At 37.6% G+C, this 21,175-nt stretch overlaps 1 protein-coding gene across 1 annotated transcript; it reads right to left on the reverse strand.

Annotated features, from left to right (window-relative positions):
- Positions 1–737: 737 nt before the first annotated feature.
- LOC306851493 (ras and Rab interactor 2-like) lies at positions 738–20,917 on the reverse strand. Its single transcript, XM_079387772.1, has 12 exons — positions 20,682–20,917; positions 19,414–19,542; positions 19,147–19,306; positions 12,692–12,800; positions 11,975–12,047; positions 11,298–11,386; positions 11,093–11,193; positions 6,078–6,300; positions 3,957–4,568; positions 2,765–3,082; positions 2,235–2,366; positions 738–1,738 (listed from the first exon to the last, which is right to left on the reverse strand). The coding sequence occupies exons 2-12, from the start codon at positions 19,455–19,457 to the stop codon at positions 1,296–1,298; spliced, it is 2,304 nt and encodes a 767-aa protein (XP_079243898.1). The 5' UTR covers positions 19,458–19,542; positions 20,682–20,917; the 3' UTR covers positions 738–1,295.
- Positions 20,918–21,175: the final 258 nt, after the last annotated feature.

The following is a 21,175-nucleotide window of genomic DNA, read 5'->3' on the forward strand; positions in this document are numbered from 1 at the left end:
ACATGATCCACTTCATGAAGTGAAAAATGCATATTTTTTTATTACTAAATGATGACTTAAGAGTTTTGAATGTTGTTGTGGCTGAAATACAGCCTTAATAGAATATAGTATTTAAATTTAGACTGAGTGCAATATGTCTGAATACATAATGGGGCTTGTAATCTTGTTCCTCTAGGCTTTTGTTGGGTGTTTATATATGGATTATTCTATATAAACAAGCATTTTTAAGAATGTATTAACAATTATGTGTCTGTGTGATTGTGTTTATGTGCACCATTACCAATATACTGCCAAGTGATAAAGAATCGTGTAAGGAAAGAATGTGAATTATTACACACACAGTCTCCTGTTTTTGCACTGTCAAATGTAATTGTATGATACATTTATAATGATCCTGTGTAAGGGTGAACTACATGTCTGTTCAAAAAATTGATATGATTTATATATTTTTCTGCCATCAGAAAAAAACGGAATTTAAATGACATAAATAATAAATACATACCGTTTGCAAAGCAATATTAGAGCACAATGATAACTCAAAATATTTCTTGGTAAAAAAAAAGAAAAAAAGAAAGAATAGAAAAACATGTACAATACTTCCCCCTAGTGGTCACGATAAACGGCAGCGAATTCATAGGAGGCCTACATAAGAAGAGGAAATGACTGCATTCAAACCGATTCAAGACAGTCACACAACAGAGAAATGTCATTAGTCATGGACAAAATAAAACTAAATTCATCTTCCAACATGGTAATTCAATAGAAAGTTAATTTATTAAATATAAAGCAATATACTGTATATAGAAAATGTGTTGTGTGATAAGTGTACAAGAGTAATTCATGGTGAAAAATAAAACGTATTATTAGAAACTACTTACAGCAGTTTAAATTCATATTCACTCAAAAGGCATTCTCAAATTAATTTTGTATAACCCTGCTACAGTGGTTGATAGAGTGGCTGCATTCTGGCCCATGTCAAGCAAAGTACAGCATGTTTTTGAAAATTATATGATAAAAAAATCTATATTTTAAAGTTAGATGCTTCTGAAGAAAATGTGAGTGCGCCTGCCAATGCAACAGCCACAACCATGATGTTAGGGTTTTATGGATGTTTGCCCGGGTGTTTCCCCCCCCCACTCATTTTATCATCTAACAAGTCATAATCAGAAATCTGATTGTTTAGAGTAATAACAGCATGAATTCTTATTAAGTTGCATGATTTGAGGTGAAATTTGTGTAACAGGCTTCACAAGCATCTCTATTAAGTTCAGTTAACCATTTCCTCATTCCTCATTTTAGTTATCTTCTGCCCAGCTGACTCCATCACCTCCCACTTTATCTTCTGTTTTAGAACTGGTGAGGTGCAATGTCTCTGGTGACTGTATTTTTTGTCTCTCCTCTTCTTCCTTTACCGCCTCTAACTCTTCATCCAAACCCTGGAGTGTTTCTTGCACGTTAGAGGAGGCTGGCATGACGTCAGCCAGACTGCTGGACTCTGCGTTCGCATTCAAAGAGTTCTGTTCGTCTGATGGTCTACGGCTTCCATCTGCCGGCCCGTGTCTCCGGATGGTCCTTCGATTTCTGCTGCGGCGTGATTGGTTACAGTGCAGTGTGCGTCTGCGGTGCCATTGGCTGAGAGATCTGTGTGCTTCTGCGCTAAGTTGCCGCTTTGCTAGACGAGGCCGGAAGCTGCTAATGTAAAAAAGGGCTGCGTAGAGAGACGTAAGGTAGTACCCACCTGAGAGAAAGACCGAAAGACAGTATGCACATTACACATACAATATTTAAAAAAATAATAAATAAATATTAAACTACACCCTTCTGGTGGAAAATTCCATTGACACAACTAATTAATTTCTTCAAGCAACAAATAGATATAAAAAAAAATAATGTTTGTAAATGTTTTGAAAATTCTTAAATGTAAAAAATAAAATTTTTACTTTATGGTACTTTATGGTAGTTCCAAATAGAGGGCTTGAGACTATGCACATAGAAGGGGTCCTGCCATTGAGATGAATGGGAAGGCATTGGATCGATCTCTACATGTACATGTATCTTGGGCTTGTTCCAGACAAACAGTCATTGAGCCAGAAGCTGACATATTGGATTGAGTATTGCTCTGAAAGCATCACAGTGTTTGCCTTACCAATGCATTACTTACGAATGTCACTGCATATAAACTAGTACAGCAAATACTTCATGTTTATGGGTTTGAATGTGTGTGTACCCCCTACCCTCTCCTTGTAGTTGCATGGGGTCTAGCAGCTCCATCATGTAGTCAGTGTCAACCTGAAGTGTAGCTACATCACTACGCAGCAACACCCATGTCAAGCATGGCAGGAAGTCATCTGCCCCAAAGACTGTACCTAACATGAAACATAAATCTACACTTTAACAACAGAGGTTTTTAGATGTTTTAAGTGCTTAAAAATGGCTCTATGGGTATATGTTCGGAATTGCTGGTTATTCTGTTCAGGACAAATCTCTGTATATACACCAGCTAAGAAATGGTTTTAAGTCAGTTATTTCTATCTTTTGCTGTAGTGTGTCAGTAGAAAACAGCCAGAGATCTGATCTGATCTGATCATCATCCAGTCTGTCTGGAATGACATGAAGAAACAGAACAAACTGAGACAGACTCAATCCAGAAGAACCGTGGCAACGTCTCAAGATGATTCAAGAAACCTCCCTGCAAAGCTCCCTGAAAAACTATGCGTAAGTGTCAACCATGAGCATTATGTCTCTACGGTACTACTTCACTCACCAGGCTTGGCATCAGCATTCATACTATGGTAGATATTCTTGCAGACTTTGAGCAGGGTGTCCACTTTTTTACTGGGTGAATAGGACTCATGCATTGTGGTCCAGCGTTGCTGGATCTTTTCCATCATGCTGGAATCAGGTACCCCGGCCCCTGCTGCGCCCTCCAGCTCCTCCAGGTTGCGGTTCTCCAGGGTGCTCTTGTTGGCCTCTAAAAGCTGCAGAGTGCCATCATCCCTGCGCGCTGTCTTTAGACATACATAAAGGTGAGAGTAAACTGGCTTCAGAGCTACTTTATGCAAGGCAAGCTCCAGCATAGCATCTAAGGGCAGAGAGAAAAACAGATTTGTGAATAACTTTGGTTTTAGTAGAGGCAAAAAAAAATAATTGTTGTTTTGTGAAAAGTTTTGTATCTTCATGATCAAACTGTATCATCATGATCAAACATGTGTTCTATTGTTAACCACATAGCATCAGCTTTAGTTTGTTCTTTAAGGACACACTTTCTTCTCACAAATGGTTCAGTTTGCAGCTTTTTTTTTTCTAATTCCAGACATATGCAAATATAAATAAACAGATGCAGCTGTGAAATGTGTAATGCATTATGAATTGTGTTCTGATGCAGAACATTTTGTAACTCAGCAACATTAAACTTGAATAGCTGAATTCAGTGTGTTCACTAACTTAATTAAACTGTATGCTCTAGTATTTTCCATTAAATTTCCCTGTACTCTCCTTCAAAATAACTAATATACTAGCAATACTCATACTTTATTTAAAGGTCCAATTCTCACCATGAACAAACCATTAACTATGACTTTTGCCTCAATAAACTTTTAATTTGCTGCTTATTAATAGTTAATTAGGCAGTTGTTAAGCTATTGGGTAGGATTAGGGATGTAGAATATGGTCATGCAGAATATGTGCTTTATATGTACTAATAAACAGCCAATATGCTATAAATACGCATGCTAATATACAACTAGTTAACAGTGAAAATTGGTCTCTATACTAAAGTATTACCACTCTTACTAAGTGTGACCAGAGAAAGTTCACTGTGTAGGCCTACCTATGCAGATCTAAGATTCAGTTGTAATTTAATTGTATTTGTTGATAAAATAATACAGATAAACTGATAAGCTGTTATTTTTATAACGCGCCTATAATGTTATCCCCAACACATCTCCAGGTCATACCCAGCTCAAAATTCGGAGTGTCTCCGGCGCTGTCTGTGATGCTTTGGATCTCTGGACAATCAAATAGGGTTTCCTTCAGAGCAGTGAGAGCAGAACGCACTTCCTGCAGCATCTCAGTGCAGGTCCCTCCAGGACTGACCCTGCTTGCAAGAGTTTGCTCAACAAATCCCCTGACAGCCTCTGCAAAAGCCCCACCCCTCCGTTCCGCCATCTCCTGAACACGTTTACTCAGTCTTCGCTGTGGCGACACAAGTCCACCTAGAGCCTGACCCACGGCAGAGAGGCGGTTCTTCATCTTATCTGCCAGATGGAAGCGGGGTGAAGGCAGGGATGGGGAGGGGCTTAAAGCTGGTTCAGACTCCTCCTCTATACTGCTGACTGACAGCGAGTCCAGCTCTAAGCCGGGCGGTTGAAGCAGAGAGGAAGGAAATGACGAGTTCAGCCATATCTTGTCTTCTATCCACGACACACGGTGTGGTGACTGAGGGAGAGGGCTTTGAATGGAGTCAACACTTGCTCTTTTTATGGAGTCTTCCTTGCTGGCGCCACTCGCCCTTCGAAGCACAACTCCACCTGGGGTAGCTGGAGAATCTGGATTCTTCTCAAATGATCCTTTGAGAAGAAACAAAGACATTAACCTATAACACTATCTAACAAGATATCTGCCTTTTTATCAACAGATCCTGATGCAGTACATAAACATTACATGTTATTCTTAACTAAAATGATTTAAAATATAAATATTTAATGAAAAACTTAAGGCAAGACACCGCAGGTGAATGGCGTAAAAAAAGAAAAAATATTACCAGACATCTCCAGTTGATTGATTACATTAAGAACATATATATACATATATAATTAAATATGCATTACATTGCAAAAAAATCTGAACATTCGATGAAGCCAGGTTCAAAATTCTTGTTTTATTTTGTTGACATCCCAGGTTAAAAAAAACTTACACTTCCATAATGTACTTAAAGTGCTTAATTTTCATGCACTAATTATGTACTTAATATACTAAAAAATATTCTTTAGTACTTCTTAAGATGATCAACTACCAACTGTGCTATTTTGGGACCCCATGACTACAAGTGCTAACTAAATATTTTTTTTTTTAAACAGATAGTATGTTAAAAGCGCATTTTAGTTCATATTCATGGTGTACCAAAATAGCACAGTTGGGTACACTTAGTTGATCATCTTAACAAGTACTAAAGAATCATTTTTAGTATATTAAGTACAAAATTAGTGCGTGAAAATAGAGTATATTTAAGTATATTATGGAAGTTTACTTTTTTAACCAGGCATATTAGAGTTAAAGGTTTCTAAAAATGGGGGATTTTGTATTTCTTTTTTCACTCCATAAATCAGAAAATACTGATATTTTAGTTCCACTAGTCTGAAAAACACTTCATGAAAAGATAAAAAGCCATTCATTTCTACAATGACAGATGCTTGAGATTTTTCAAAAACAGTGTTGTTGTCTGCAGTGTCTCACATTAAATTTCAAAAAGTCTGTTACACAGCTACTTGTACACTTAAGTACAATCTTGATACACTTTATTTTAAGTAGCTTATTCCGGTGTAATATTATGTAATTGTAATGTAATTAGAAATGTATCAGATGTATTTTAGCTGTGTACTGGTGGGTTAAATCAAACTAAGGTGCAGCTGGATAAGGTGTACAGTATAGATACACATGAAGTACACTTAAGTACAATCTTGATACACTTTATTTTAAGTAGCTTATGAATGTGTACTTACATTTATAATGACGTATAATGTCTGCAACACATGTAACAATCTTTTGGATACATAATTAGCTGTGTAACAGTAGCTGCCGATTACATCTACATAATTACAAACTGTAATTACAGGCTGTTTCATAACTTAGTTACATGGTAAGTACATTTTGTTTCATGTAAGTTCAACGGCTACTACTAAGTACTTAACTAGGTAATTACTCTGTATTATGGACACCTTAAAATAAAGTGTTACCAGAAATACTTATTCTAAAAAATAAGACCAAAAACGACAAAGGTACATGAGAAGATTAGAAAAACTGAAAATAAAACTGAAAGAAGTAAAAGATAGCTGACAGAAATAAAAGACAGCCACTACCTCTGTCATGGTCAAAGCTGCTAGAGTTGTCGTCAGATAGTGTAGATGACCTCTGTTTGAGTCCTCTCCCTGACCATGCTCTCGTGGTACTTGACCGCTTCTCTCGCCTCAAGTTCATTGGAAGACTGACTGTGCTGGCTGAAGAATGAGTAAGCCAATCATCACCATGCTCTTGAAGGTACAAGGGATTGATGAAGCACATGGCACCACTGGCAGCTGTAACCTACCAACAAGCAGAAAACATTTCAAGGTCTTGCCTCCCACACATAATATAGTCGCAAGGATTAAAAATAATAGATACCTAATGGATACATTAGTTATGGTGGTACATTTCAATGTCCTTGTTCACTGCCACACATGTTTTGGGATTTTCTTACATTAAAGCACCATAAATTAATGTTTGGACATTGCACTCAAAAGTCCAATAAGTTCATTGTAGACCACATCCAAACAAAGTTTTTTGCCTAGCAACTGATTGGGCGGATTACAATCCTTTTCATGATTTATTGTCAGTAGCTTCCATCCACCTATTTTTATGTGCGTTTTGCGATATCGTGTAAAAAAAAACGCTGGATGGAAACGGCAAGATGGGCGTAAATTCTAAAAAATGTGCATAAAAACTTCTGCCCTCAACTAAGTAGAATAAATTGCTTATCCGGTAAGAAAACATGCACATAAACTTCCTTAATGTGCATCAAAAAAGACATATGACTTTGTGATATGTCCAACTAATGGACCGATATCATTGCATAGCATCTGAAATGCTAGTTTTGCCATTCTAAAATGCTTGAGCAAAGTCTCGCCAAAGTGCTTCGTTATAATTAACTCCCAAAACTGCTTTCGCAAACAGCAGGCTCTGAAAATAAGATAACATGACTGTGTTTCATCTGCATGCTCTAAAGCTCGTAATTTATTGTATACTAGAATTATTATATACAGTGCCTTCTCCTACTCCAGCAAATTACATTTTCTTTGTGATATTTAGCACAAGTTAATCAGGAAGTGAAGATTTTGTTCTCTTCAACTCACTGGATGAAAATGGTGCTTTATTGCAAATTTTCACATTTATTCGCTTTTTTTGTTTAACTGAGACTTGGCAGCTTAAAGATAACTTTGCACTGCTTAATCAGTCTATCCCGGAGGATATGTTTACATCTGTAAGCCCCACGCATCAGGTCACGGCGGAGGTCTTACATGCCTAGTAACAGACATGAAAACAGGTTAAACAAAATAAGCATTCTTGTGTATGCATTTTAACTGGGGTTCGCCATAAACATCGGTGTAATCTCAATGTTCACGTTCGTTATTTCTAAGGTCAATGTTTCATTGAGATAAGTGTGTGGTTGATTTCAGCTGCACGCAGCGTCAGAAGCACGCGCTTATCATTGTGTTTCATCGTGATTTTCATTGTGACAAGTGTGTGGTTGATTTCAGCTGCACACAGCGTCAGAAGCATGCGCTTATTGCAGTCATATCAATGACAGTGTTGCAGATGAAGGGAATTAAGAGTTATCGCTTACATCTATGGTTGATGTAGTCCTGAATGAAATGCATTATGGTAGTGTAGTTTGGAGAAATGTGCTCGTGTGACGTGTGCGCTAGCTGTGCTGTGTAGTTCAGAAAAAAGGAGAAAGAACGTTTATATTCTGCTTTTATTTCAGTTCATTCAAGTCAGTCCACCAGGAGTTTTGTGCACTGAAACCCTCGACTAAAAATACAATAAAAATAAAAATAAAACAAAATAACTAAAAATATAATAAAATACCTAACTACATAATACAATTATTGTTAGAAATTGCAACAATATAAAAATAGAAATATAATACATTTATACATTTAAAATTTTGATTAAATCAATAATAATTAAATAATAAATAAAGAATAATATCCTGGCCAGAGGAGAACTTGCTCCCCGACTGAGTCTGGTTTCTCCCAAGGTTTTTTTCTCCATTCTGTCACAGAGGGAGTTTTGGTTGCTTGCCGCTGTCGCCTCTGGCTTGCTCAGTTGGGGACACTTGATTTCTAGCGATTATAGTCAATTTGATTTCACAGATACTATTTAAACTAAACTGAGCTAGACAATGATATCACTGAATTCAATAATGAAATGCCTTTAACTGAAAATTGAGTGTTTAATCTTATTATTATACATTACTGACACTCTATCCTCCAGTTTGATACTGTTACGTGCTTTGACACAATCTGTATTGTTAAAAGCATTATATAAATAAAGGCATTATATAAATAAAGGCAAATGACTTGACTTGACTTGACCTGATAAATTTGATCTACACCAGAAAGTAAATGGCATGCATCGGCTAACTTTGTCCGTCTCATCATTGCACAAACATGAATTAACGAGCTGTTATGCTGACGCTGGGACTGATGAAGTATAGAAAGTAACAGCAGATATCAAATGACTAAATTATGATATTTATTCAGGTGGATGCTGGGGTCTTGTCTATCAGATTACAACGTATACCCATTTTGCTAATTAACATTACACATAGTGTGCATCTAAAGCCAAGGCTCACATAGTCATAGGCCACTAGTGTTAAGCCTGTCGGCATGGTAGCCTAGGCTTACATAGCCATATGCCACTAGTGTTAAGCCTTTTGGTGTGGTAGCCTAGGCTTACATAGCCATAGGTCACTAGTGTTAAGCTGGTCGGCATGGCAGCCCAGGCACACATAGTTGTAGGCCACTATCGTTAATCTGGTCGGCGTGGTAGCCAAGGCTCACATAGTCATAGGCCACTAGTGTTAAGCCTGTCGGCGTGGTAGCCTAGGCTTACACAGCCATAAGCCACTAGTGTTAAGCCTGTCGGCGTGGTAGCCTAGTCTTACATAGCCATAGGCCACTAGTGTTAAGCCTGTCGGCGTGGTAGCCAAGGCTCACATAGTCATAGGCCACTAGTGTTAAACCGGGCGGCGTGGGAGCCAAGGCTCACATAGTCATAGGCCACTAGTGTTAAGCCTGTTGGAATGGTAGCCTAGGCTTACATAGCCATAGACCACTAGTGTTAAGCCTTTCGGCGTGGTAGCCAAGGCTTACATAGCCATAGGTCACTAGTGTTAAGCCGGTCGGCATGGCAGCCCAGGCACACATAGTTGTAGGCCACTATCGTTAATCTGGTCGGCGTGGGAGCCAAGGCTCACATAGTCATAGGCCACTAGTGTTAAGCCTGTCGGCGTGGTAGCCAAGGCTTACATAGCCATAGGCCACTAGTGTTAAGACTGTCGGCGTGGGAGCCAAGGCTCACATAGCCATAGGTCACTAGTGTTAAGCCGGTCGGCGTGGTAGCCAAGGCTCACATAGTCATAGGCCACTAGTGTTAAGCTGGTCGGCGTGGGAGCCAAGGCTCACATAGTCATAGGCCACTAGTGTTAAGCCTGTTGGCGTGGGAGCCAAGGCTCACATAGTCATAGGCCACTAGTGTTAAGCCTGTCGGCGTGGTAGCCTAGGCTTACATAGCCATAGGCCACTAGTGTTAAGACTGTCGGCGTGGTAGCCTAGGCTTACATAGTCATAGGCCACTAGTGTTAAGCCTGTCGGCATGGTAGCCTAGGCTTACATAGCCATAGGCCACTAGTGTTAAGACTGTCGGCGTGGTAGCCCAGGCACACATAGATAATACATGCGGATCACAAGTCTCGGGACTTGCACTGCCGCAGCTGCAATGTAGCAGATCTGTTCTGCCAAGACCAAAATACATTAACATTGTCATGTACATTACCATGCCAATCCCTCCGAGAGTTGTCATGACAGAATGGCATTTATGGAAGGACTTGTCACCCTCTCCAGTAAAGACCATTCTACAACTACAGATGAACTGGTACTTCACTATAATGATGTGCTTCAGTCGCTTCTTGACATTTATGCACCACTGAAATCCAGGACTGTTTCTTTTGGTAATTCTGCTCCTTGGTCCACTCCTGATTTACGTACAGTAAGCTAAAAGCTCAAGGTCGCCGTTTGGAGCACTTGTACATTAACACTAGACTAGTTGTTCACAAACAGATGTAGGCTGAACATATGAAAATTTACAGAGCAGCAATCTCTTCAGCTAATTCTGATTATTACTCAAATTTGATCACGTCTAGTGAAGGTAATGCTAGAACTCTTTTTTTCTGTGATGAATGATATTTTAAAGCCTCCAGATTCTCTGCCATCACATTTGTTCTCAGTTGAACTAAGCAATGCCTTCCTGACTTTCTTTAGTGCAAAAACAGAAAATATTCATCAGTCTTTGTTGGTTTCAGATCTAGTCAGTTCTTCTCATTTTAGTGTTACACAGTCATTTAACTCTTTTCTCTCTACGTGTTGAATGGGTGTGTTGTGAATGGGGTCTTTAAAACAGGTCTATTCACTGTTATCAGCACATGTTGAAGTAGATTCGTCTCTTGTCGTCTCTGAGAGAATATGTGCTGTTAATGCAGCGTTTTTTTTACTTTCACTTTCTGTATGACAGAAGTTAAGACGTTCACCGGCATAACTATTGCACAAAGTTTGCACGTTGCTTGTGTGATATCCATCGGCTCGCCTTCATGGCTTAAAACAGAAATATTTTCAGTATTGCGACGTAACCGCAAACCCCCATGCATATGTATCTTAAACGCAAGGATATATGAAAGAGGAAACAAATTGGTATGCCACGCTGCCTGAAACATGTCTCTATTCTTGTGAGCGCTGGTCCGTATATCATGGATCAACTGCGATCCGTTTAAGCCCTAATAGCCTTTATGACAGATCAGAGCAATCTTTTATTTACTAATTTAACATGAAATCGTCAAATTGCAACTCCATATCAATAGCATACAACGAAAATACTGAATAATAAGAATAATCATTTACGCACAATAAATAACAGTGTCATATCTATACACATTTTCTCCATTTCAGTTCTGAATGATGCTGTTACATATATACATTTATTTAGTACTGAACAAATATTATAAAATTGAAAACATCAGAGAAGTATAGCAGAGACCACTGACTCGGAGGGTTTGTATCACCTGTATAGTGCACATGACTGTTTCTGGTGTTTCTGCTGTGTCTTGTGTTTCTGGAGTCATACTGCTAATCAGCGGATCTGAAGAGGGGCACAGCCAGGTCTCTAAAGGTCAAACACACAAATAACTGGAATTCAGAGTTCGATTTGCATAAGAGCAGAATTATAGTGTAGTATAGAGAATAGTGAATGACAGGGCTAGTACTAACTTGGACCAAGCAGAGGAACAAGATGATCTGGTAGACTTTTAAGGGTGTAAACCCATGAGGGAACCAATAAACAGACAGGCAAAACATCCCTGAGAGAAAATTAAGTGTAGCAAATATCAGATAATAAAAAAACACATTATTTAAATGATTATGCATTATTTATATCGTAAGTTCAAAGTAACTTCAAAAGTAACTATTTTTAATAAAGCAAAAACATAAATATTATTTAACACCACTGATCCAACCTTTATACCAACAAACAAACTTTCAGTCAGGTTTAATAAAGTTCAGATATTTCTTTAATGTAACAATTACAGGCTGCCCCTTGAAAGTTTAATCAAGCTTAGTGCAATGGAAACAAACAGATTATTAATTATCTGAGATTGTTTGTCTGACATGGCAACACAAAAGCTAAAATTACTGGTTAAATTCAAGTCAAAAATATTATTTAACGTGACTGAGCCAACCTATATACATGAATTTATACCAACAAAATACATTTTTATGGATGGAATCATTGCAACACATTTTTTTCTTCTTCAGTGCATAGAAGATTTAATATAATTTACTATCTAACACAGGGGTGCACAGAGTTTCCTGTGATAACATCCTGTTACCAAGCTAAACAGACGTGCTTCCTTACCAATAGCTACTAGATAAAAATAACTCATCCCCACCTGCTCACTGTGTAGAAGTGCAGCAGTTGAAAGAGATCAGGGAAAGCCAGGTGTGATGCCGTCAAGCGAAGAGCTATGAAAGGAAAACATAAAGACAAGAGAACTCACTAAGTCAGACTATAGCACTATGAGTAATAGAGAGAAACTGAACAGACTAGTCATGCATTTCAAAAGTACACAAATGTAATGAGGAAATAGGAAGACTGTAGGGTTCAGGATGTGAATTTTATCAGCATGCAGCACAAATAGAGAACAAACTACACTTGTGCAGAAGAGTTTACTGAACTTTGCACAAGCGTCTCGTGTAGCCTACATTGCACGGACTATTCCCATACTGTACTTCCCATGTCAGTTTGTAACAAGAAATATAGAAAACTTGCATGCTTTAGAATTGCATTATGACTGACTATACCTATGCTCATTCATTTCCTTGCAAAAAAAAAAAAAATGCTCTGAGGTTGCTCTTTCATATGTCAGGAAACTTACATAAAAATCTATATAAATAAACTTAAAAAAGGACAAAAAAAACAACAACTGGACAGTAATAGTTTGCAGCTATAAAATGTGGACAGCATAGCTCAGATAATTTGATCTTTTAGGAGATAACAATGTTGATCATGACAAATGCTTGAGGTCATGTTATATTCTGATTTGTGATTGCAATCTTGGGTATAGCATATCTGAACAGCAGTCAAGGATGAAAAGGCTTTTTGCTACCTGTTCCAGTGGTTAAGATAGCGAATTCTTTGACCGGTTCCCCTCTGTCGCCCACAGACACACACAGAAGCTGGTCTTGAGACAAAGAGTCTTGGACCACCAGGAAACTCTGTGTAAAGGAACGGTTATTTAACAGTCATTTCGCTGTTATGCGAAGAGCACTGAGGATCAAAATATCATGGAGAATAATGTATCATTGTCATATTTTTTATAAACTAATTAGATTAACTCATTTGAATAAGCGATACAACAACCACTGAATTCAAGGAAATGCTCACTTTGTGGGTAAACACTCTTACAAGAGGAAGTCGGTGCACACAAAAGTTAGGTGCCAAAAAACAAAATCTAAATATAGATGACAGTGAAAACTACTTTAGTTATTAGCATTTATTTAGTTTATTAAAACCTATCATGGATAAGCTTCTAACATATACACAGAAGCTAACTTTCATTCAAATTCAAAACATAAAAATAACATTTAAAGAGCTTTCTTTGAGGATTTTGCTCCTTTACAATGACCACAAAGGATGTGAAATGCGACCTTTGATAATTGACATCACTCACTAGTTATAGAGTGTAAATATGAAAGCATATTTCATGGTTTTGAAATGTGCAGGGAAAAAACGTTACACACACATAGACTTTCAACATATGTCAACACTTCTGTAAAAAGTTAAATAATATATCCTTACTTTATTCAAAATAAAGCCAAGATTTTAAAATATCATATTTTCTTTATTTATTTTTATATTATGTAATCTTTAATTTTTCATCATTATTTTTAAAGACACAAATGAGCGTTATGCCAGCAAAAACACACACCAAAGTAAAATTGTATACAGCTAGATAACACCAACATAAATAATCACTTCCACAAACGATGGAATGGGTCTTTATCTTATCTTACACCACCACTTTGCCTCTCTTTAAGTGCTCTTGCAGTCATCCTTTATGCAATCTTATCTAACTCTACTTCTCCAAATATCTGCAACACAACGGTAGTTTTTACTCTGTAGAAAACACAAAAACTAAACTTCAGTTAATGGCGCTAGTTAGCCTGTACTACACTACACTGCCAACCATTAAGGAAAAGTTCAACCAAAAATAAACATTTGTGGAAATTTTACTCAGGCCATCGAAGATGGAGTTTAGTTCTTTATCAGAACAGATTTGGAGAAATAACTGATCCTCTGCAGTGAATAGTGCTGTCAGAATGAGAGTTGATATCACAATAATCCAAGTAATTGACACGACTCCAGTCCATTAACTCACGTTGTGTGACATGAAAAGCTGCATATTTGTAATAAATCCATCAAGACATTTTTTTATATTCAGACCATTGCGTCCGGTCCTCTATTCATAATATTGCTTTCTGCAGTGAAAAAGTTATCTCGTCTGAATCAAGAGAGAAATATGCACTGATCAAGCACCATTTACAACAAAAAAACTAATATGTTGGTACAGCAGATTTTGATGTGAGAAGACAACAGGGGATGGACTGTAAGAAGTCATATTTGGGTCAGTAACAACAGTTTAACGTTAAAACGCCTTTAAGTACGATTGGTTTCTTATTAACGTGCAGCTTTTTACTTCACAGCATGGTAAGTGATAGACTGTATAACATTAACATATGTTTTTATCTACATCTTGGATGGCCTGAGGGTTAGTAAATATTCAGAAATGTTTTATTTCAGGTGAACAATTCCTTCAGTAATTTCAATAACATATTAAACATCCAAAACATATTGACTGAATTGGCGTAAAGCTAAACCATGTAACTTCAGTCCCTCGAGTGATAAAAAAATAAATAAAATGCTAATAAAATCGCATGCGTATGCCGAAAGAACATGCCTTGGCAATCATCGTCTGCACGGAAGAATGTGGTTTGAGGCACCCGTGTACAAATATAGGACCTCTTATATGCAAAGTAAGCTATTTTCTGTGATGTAATGTGCAAGACTTCCGATTCATTAGCCGCAGAAGGTAATTAACTAGAAGAAAGTGCAGTACATGGTAAAACTATTTGCGCTACAGACCACTGGGTTTATGAAAACTATAATAAATTAAAACAATATGATAAGAAATACCAGTTTGTAATATTTTATGCAGCATACGATTTTTATTTTAAAATAACTAAGCGGCTAAAAGAACTGGAAGCGGATGGCTCTGAAGCCACAAGGTACAAATGGCTCTAATATGTTAATGGACAATGCACATTGATGAACAAACGGCATAAATAACAAAAGAAAGGAAAAAATGGATATCTAAAAACATGTCGTTTGAGCAGGTAAGTGACACATTTTTGTTCATGTAAAAAACTTTCAGCTGTCAGACCACTCCACAGTGTTATTTCCTGTGTACGCAACTACATGCAAGCGGTAATGACATGCAGTGCATTCAGAAAGTATTCAGACCCCCTTCACTTTTTTCGGTTTTGTTATGTTGCAGCCTAAGGTTGGGCAATGTATACCAAATTGGCATCGGACGATGTCTAGGGGTGTGCCCGAAGCGTTTTTCCATCTCAAAAACCTATCTAAATTACAACCTATGCTCTCATTGTCAAATGCAGAAATGCTAATTCATGCATTTATGACCTCAAGGTTAGACTATTGTAATGCTTTATGGGTGGTTATTCTGCACGCTTGATCAACAAACTACAGTTGGTCCAAAATGCAGCAGCTAGAGTTCTTACTAGAACCAGGAAGTATGATCATATTAGCCCGGTTCTGTCAACACTGCACTTGCTCCCTATCAAACATCGTATAGATTTTAAAATCTTGTTAATTACTTATAAAGACCTGAATGGCTTAGCTCCTCAGTACCTGAGCGAGCTCTTATCACGTTATAGTCCTCCACGTCTGCTGTGTTCTCAAAACTCTGGCCGTTTGATAATACCTAGAATATCAAAATCGACTGCGGGCGGCAGATCCTTTTCCTATTTAGCACCCAAACTCTGGAACAATCTACCTAATACTGTTCGGGAGGCAGACACACTCTGTCAGTTTAAATCTAGATTAAAGACACATCTCTTTAACCTGGCTTACACATAACACACTAATACACTTCTATCATTCAAATCCGTTGAAGGATTGTTAGGCTGCATTAATTAGATCAACCGGAACCAGGAACACTCCCCATAACACATGATGTACTCGCTACATCATAAGAAGAATGGCATCTACGCTAATATTTGTCTGTTTCTTTCTTATTCTGTTTCTCAGTCCGTGTCTGGATCAGATGGTGGATTGGCGCTGGGAGATGATGTCTCCCTGATCATCGACGGAGGCCGGACACCTGAATTAGCCCCGGGGACATATTCCCAGTAAAGACCTCGACTTAAATACAATAACACTAAAAATAAAACAAAATAACTAAAAATATAATAAAATACCTAACTACATAATACTATTATTGTTAGAAATTGCAACAACATAAAAAAAGAAATATAATACATTTATACATTTAAAATTTTAATTGAATTAATAAATAAACAATAATATCCTGGCCAGAGGAGAACTGGCTCCCCGACTGAGCCTGGTTTCTCCCAAGGTTTTTTTCTCCATTCTGTCACAGAGGGAGTTTTGGTTCCTTGCCACTGTCGCCTCTGGCTTATTAGCGATTATCGTCAATTTGATTTCACAGATACTATTTAAACTAAACTGAGCTAGACAATGACATCTCTGAATTCAATATTGAAATGCCTTTAACTGAAAATTGAGTGTTTAATCTTATTATTATACATTACTGACACTCTATCCTCCAATTTGATACTGTTAAGTGCTTTGACACAATCTGTATTGTTAAAAGCGCTATATAAATAAAGGTGACTTGACTTGACCACATACACAGAGTAAGGAGAGATGAATTATAGGACGATGGCGAATGATTTGTAGATACTGAGCACCACTGACAAACATCTAATCTTGTAAAATGTATGGTACTGCTGCTCCGTGTGATCGCGAACCTGAAAGTGAAAGTGAAAGTAAAAAAAACCCAAAAAAAAACGAGCGCGCATTCGAAAGCGGTTTAAGTGGCCTGCCTGCATATTAGTAGCGGTTCCTTGATGCCCACAATTTAATTATAATTACCCAACGATATAATTGTGAGAGAAAGTATTTAAAAAAATGTTAATCTTCCCATCTGTAGGCAATTTATTCCCCTTAGGGGTTCCATTTTATACTTAATTTTCTTTCCGAACATGGAATTGGGATGCGGCGGATTGCGGAAGCGGGGGTGGGTGGGCGAATCACGATTCCGCCTCAATATCGTGATGTCTGCCAGCCATCGGCGAAGGACGATGGCATCGTCTATCGGCCCAACCCTATTGCAGCCTGATACTACAAATGTTTAAATTCCTTTTTTTTTATTAATCTGCACTCCGTGTTTCATAATGACAAAGTGAAAACAGAATTTTAGAAATGCCTGTAAATTTATTTATATATATTTATATATATATATATATATATTTATATATATATATATATATATATATATATATATATATATATATATATAACTGATATCAATTTACATAAGTATTCAGACCCTTTACTCAGTACTTGGCTGAAGCACCTGTGGCAGCAATTACAGTCTCTAATCTTTTTGAGTATGATGCAACAAGCTTTACACACCTGGATTGGGGGATTTTCTGCCATTCTTCTTTGCAAATCCTCTCAAGCTTGGTCAGGTTGGATGGGGACTGTCGTTGGACAGCCATTTTCAGGTCTCTCCAGAGATGTTTGATAGGGTTCAAGTCAGCGCCCTGGCTGGGCCACTCTAGAACATTCACAGAGTTGTCCCTAAGACACTCCTGTGTTGCCTTGGCTGTGTGTTTAGGGTCATTGTCATGTTGGAAGGTGAACCTGGGTCCTGAGTGCTGTGGAACAGGTTTTCATTGAGGATATCTCTGTACTTTGCTCCATTCAGCTTTCCCTCAACCCTGACCAGTCTCCCAGTCCCTGCAACTGAAAAACACCCCAACAGCATGAGGCTGCTACCAGCACACTTTACTTTTGGGATGGTACTCTGCAGGTGATGAGCAGAGCTGTTTTCCTTCAAACATGATGCTTAGAATTGAGGTTCATCAGACCAGATAATCTTGTTTCTCAGAGTCTGAGGGTCCTTTAGGTGCTGTTTTGCAAATTCCAAATGTGTATTCATGTGTCTTCACTGAGGAGCGGATTGAGTTTGGCCACACCGCCATAAAGCCCAGATTGGTGGAGTGTTGCAGTGATATTTGTCCTTCTGTAGGTTTCTCCCATCTGCATATATGATCATGGAGCTCAACTAGAGTGACCATCAGGTTGTTGGTCACCAGTCTAGAAAAGGCCCTTCTCCATCAATTGCTCAGTTTGGCTGGGCGACCAGCTCTTGGAAGCGTCAAACTTCTTCCATTTGAGAATTATGGAAGCCGCTGTGCGTTTGAGAACATTCAGTGCAGCAGAAATTTTTTTGTAGTCAGATCTGTATCTCGATAGAATCCTGTCTCTGAGCACTGCAGGCTTGGGTTGGTTTTCACGCTGATATGCATTGTCAGCTGTGAGGCCTTTTATAGAGAGGTGTGTGCCTTTCCAAATCATGTCCAGTGAATTTAATTTACCACAGGTGGACCCCAGTCAAGGTGTATAAACATCTCAGCAATGATCAAGAGAAATGGGAGGCACCTGAGCTAAATTTCAAGTGTTGTTGCAAAGGGTCTGAATACTTATGTAAATGTGATATTTCAGTTTTTTCTTTTTAAGAAATTTACAAACATTTCTAAAATTCTGTTTTCATTTCTTCATTATGAGGTACGGAGCGTAGATTAATGAGAGAAAAAAGTATTTAAACAATTGTAGTATCAGGCTGCAACATAACAAAACTGAAAAAAGTGAAGGGGGGTCTGAATATTTTCTGAATGCACTGTAAGTGTCCAGTTTCTCTCAAAGTCCACCCCAACAGCTCTAAAATAGCCTATATCGTTATTACAGGTTTATCAAAGTGTTAGCTTTATATATAAGTTAGCTTTAAAATGAAAAGATAATTGTTTTACAGCACAGGTATAAACAGGAAATTATGACAACCTCTACCGTAAATCAATCTCTGAATAAACTTCTCCCTAGTAGTGCACTAAAACTATGCTTCCATTATGCACACAGACAAAGAAATGGCTTATATTAAACAGGGAACCGCCAAGGGAACAGAATATAGTTCCCACAATATAGTTTTATAAATCAGTATCAATTAAAATGTAATAATTCTTAGGGTCCTAATTTTGTATCTACTGTAGGTATGGGTTGATTGATGGAATTTGAAAACAAAAAAGTTAAATTATTGAATTATGAGTTATATTTCAAGTCATATTTAACTAAAACTACTTAATTTTTTATTACTGACAACATCAGGGTTTACTGGAATACTGCTGAAACAGTTGAATGACTTAATTAGTAAACACTGATAAAAAGAAAGGCACCCACCCCAGCAGGTCTGCCCCACAGAGCGGCGTGAGCTCCATGACTGTCCCAGGGGCTTTTGGGAGCCCACGCATCCTGACACAACCGTAAACCTTCCAGCAGACTCAGGAGTTTTGTCTCATCTTTGGAGACCCCATTGGGTACGGTGCTAGCAGCATTTTCTCTATTGATAAAAAAGTTGAATCATGTTTTTGAAGAAAATCATATTAAAAATGCACATGGAATAAAATGATTACATTTACTGAAGATTGTATCCTTGTTCTCTCTCACCTGTTCTCACTGGTTGTGAATTCATCTTTTGATTCTTTCATCATAATTGGTCCAACAGAATAGCGATGGGCCTGTTCAGGAAATCTGTTCTGTTATAAGCTCCTCCATTTTAGTTATGTGGCTGTAACCCTGTTGAATTAAGAATAATTAATTTAGAAATAGAGAAAAAAAGGAAATGAAGAAATATGGTTTCTCTCCAACCCCACATCCTTTCATTTGTATTTTACGGTCACTTTTTCTTTGTCACAGTTCTTTGTTAACAGCTAAAGTGTTTCATCAGTGGTGAAATCTAAAGTCTGATTTTTTTTTTTATATGAGGGAGGAGTTTCATTTGTGATGAGCAGCTTTAAAAGTAGATGGCCAGCATGCTGTGACCAAAAACAAATAAAAATAAATAATAATAATAATAAAAAATCCTTTCCAACTTGTTGAACATTTGAGCACACATTGTTACTCATTATTGCTATTTATGTGGATGGATCATGTATGAATGGTTAAAGTAGCATATAGTATGAACTCAAGCTAATATTTCATGATACATAAATAGTACCAGTGAATAAAAAAAGTTCTCTGATTCTATAATAATTTGTCTCAGAATTTTACTTTCTGTTTTGTATTAAAATAGCAACATCTCCACGTTAAAAATCAGAAATGCTAATTTGATTTTCAGAATTCGGACAATTATTACATTAATGTCAAAGTACTAAAATTACCCATCGTTACAACACAACTTAATACTTAAAGTAAATTAAAATACATATTAATCTAAGTTCAACATAGCCACAATTATGTAATTCTGTGATATACAGTAAATTGACATTTTCTGGGACAAAACATCAAATGAACATGAAACACATCATGATTTGTATTATCTCTCACTGGTAGGCCTTTATCTGTTAGCTTTAGTTCATCTCTGGTTTCTGTATTGGATTATCTTTTGAGTGTCATATGCAAAATATAATTATTTTGTCATCACCTTGAACTGTCAGTTCAGTTGTCATGAATAGGAACTAACCGTTTGAGAGAGATGGGCTTCTCAGCTTATTATACTCCATGTTTAATGTATATATATATACCTCTAACAGTTCTGACATTTCTGTAGAAGCATGTAAAACCTACAGTAAATACCTCTGAACATCATAATGCTTTGATAGGCTATGGCTACATACAGTAACCCCCCCCCCCCTTCTAAAGCCTATTTTGGCTCATGTCTCAAGAACAAGTAACTCACTTGCAATGATGCAAACAGAAGTCAGAGCTGAACTCACATGTGGTGTCTTCAAAATGTCCTCCTACAAGAAGAAAAGCCTGAGCATCTCTGAAAGCTGCTCCAAACACCTCCACACACTGCAGGTTCACGTGTGAGGTTATTGACACTCCTCATTACGAATCGGTCTTGTACTTCTTCACGACGCCAACAGTGGGATTCACTTTCGCTCCTGTGATGTATGAAATGTTCAAGGCATCAATTTCAGTCACATTAAAGTTCAGTTTGAGCTCAAAAGTGACATGATGATGCTTTGTGTGTGTCATAAGCTCCACCCATATTCATGGTTGTGGTAAACCTCACAGTGTAGTGATAGAAGTAGGATGCCACATACAGCAGAAAGATTCTAGCTAAACGAGTGTTATTTTCATATGTAACAGTATCACGCTGCTCAGTTCAGAACGGTTCCATTTTAGTCTAGCCAGCAGTTACAAAATAACCCCCCTTTTCTTTTTACGGGAACATAAGTTCTGCTAATAATTGAGATTAAGGGAA

The sequence above is a fragment of the Barbus barbus genome (genome assembly GCF_936440315.1).
Source record: "Barbus barbus genome assembly, chromosome: 31".
NCBI classification, from domain to species: domain Eukaryota; kingdom Metazoa; phylum Chordata; class Actinopteri; order Cypriniformes; family Cyprinidae; genus Barbus; species Barbus barbus.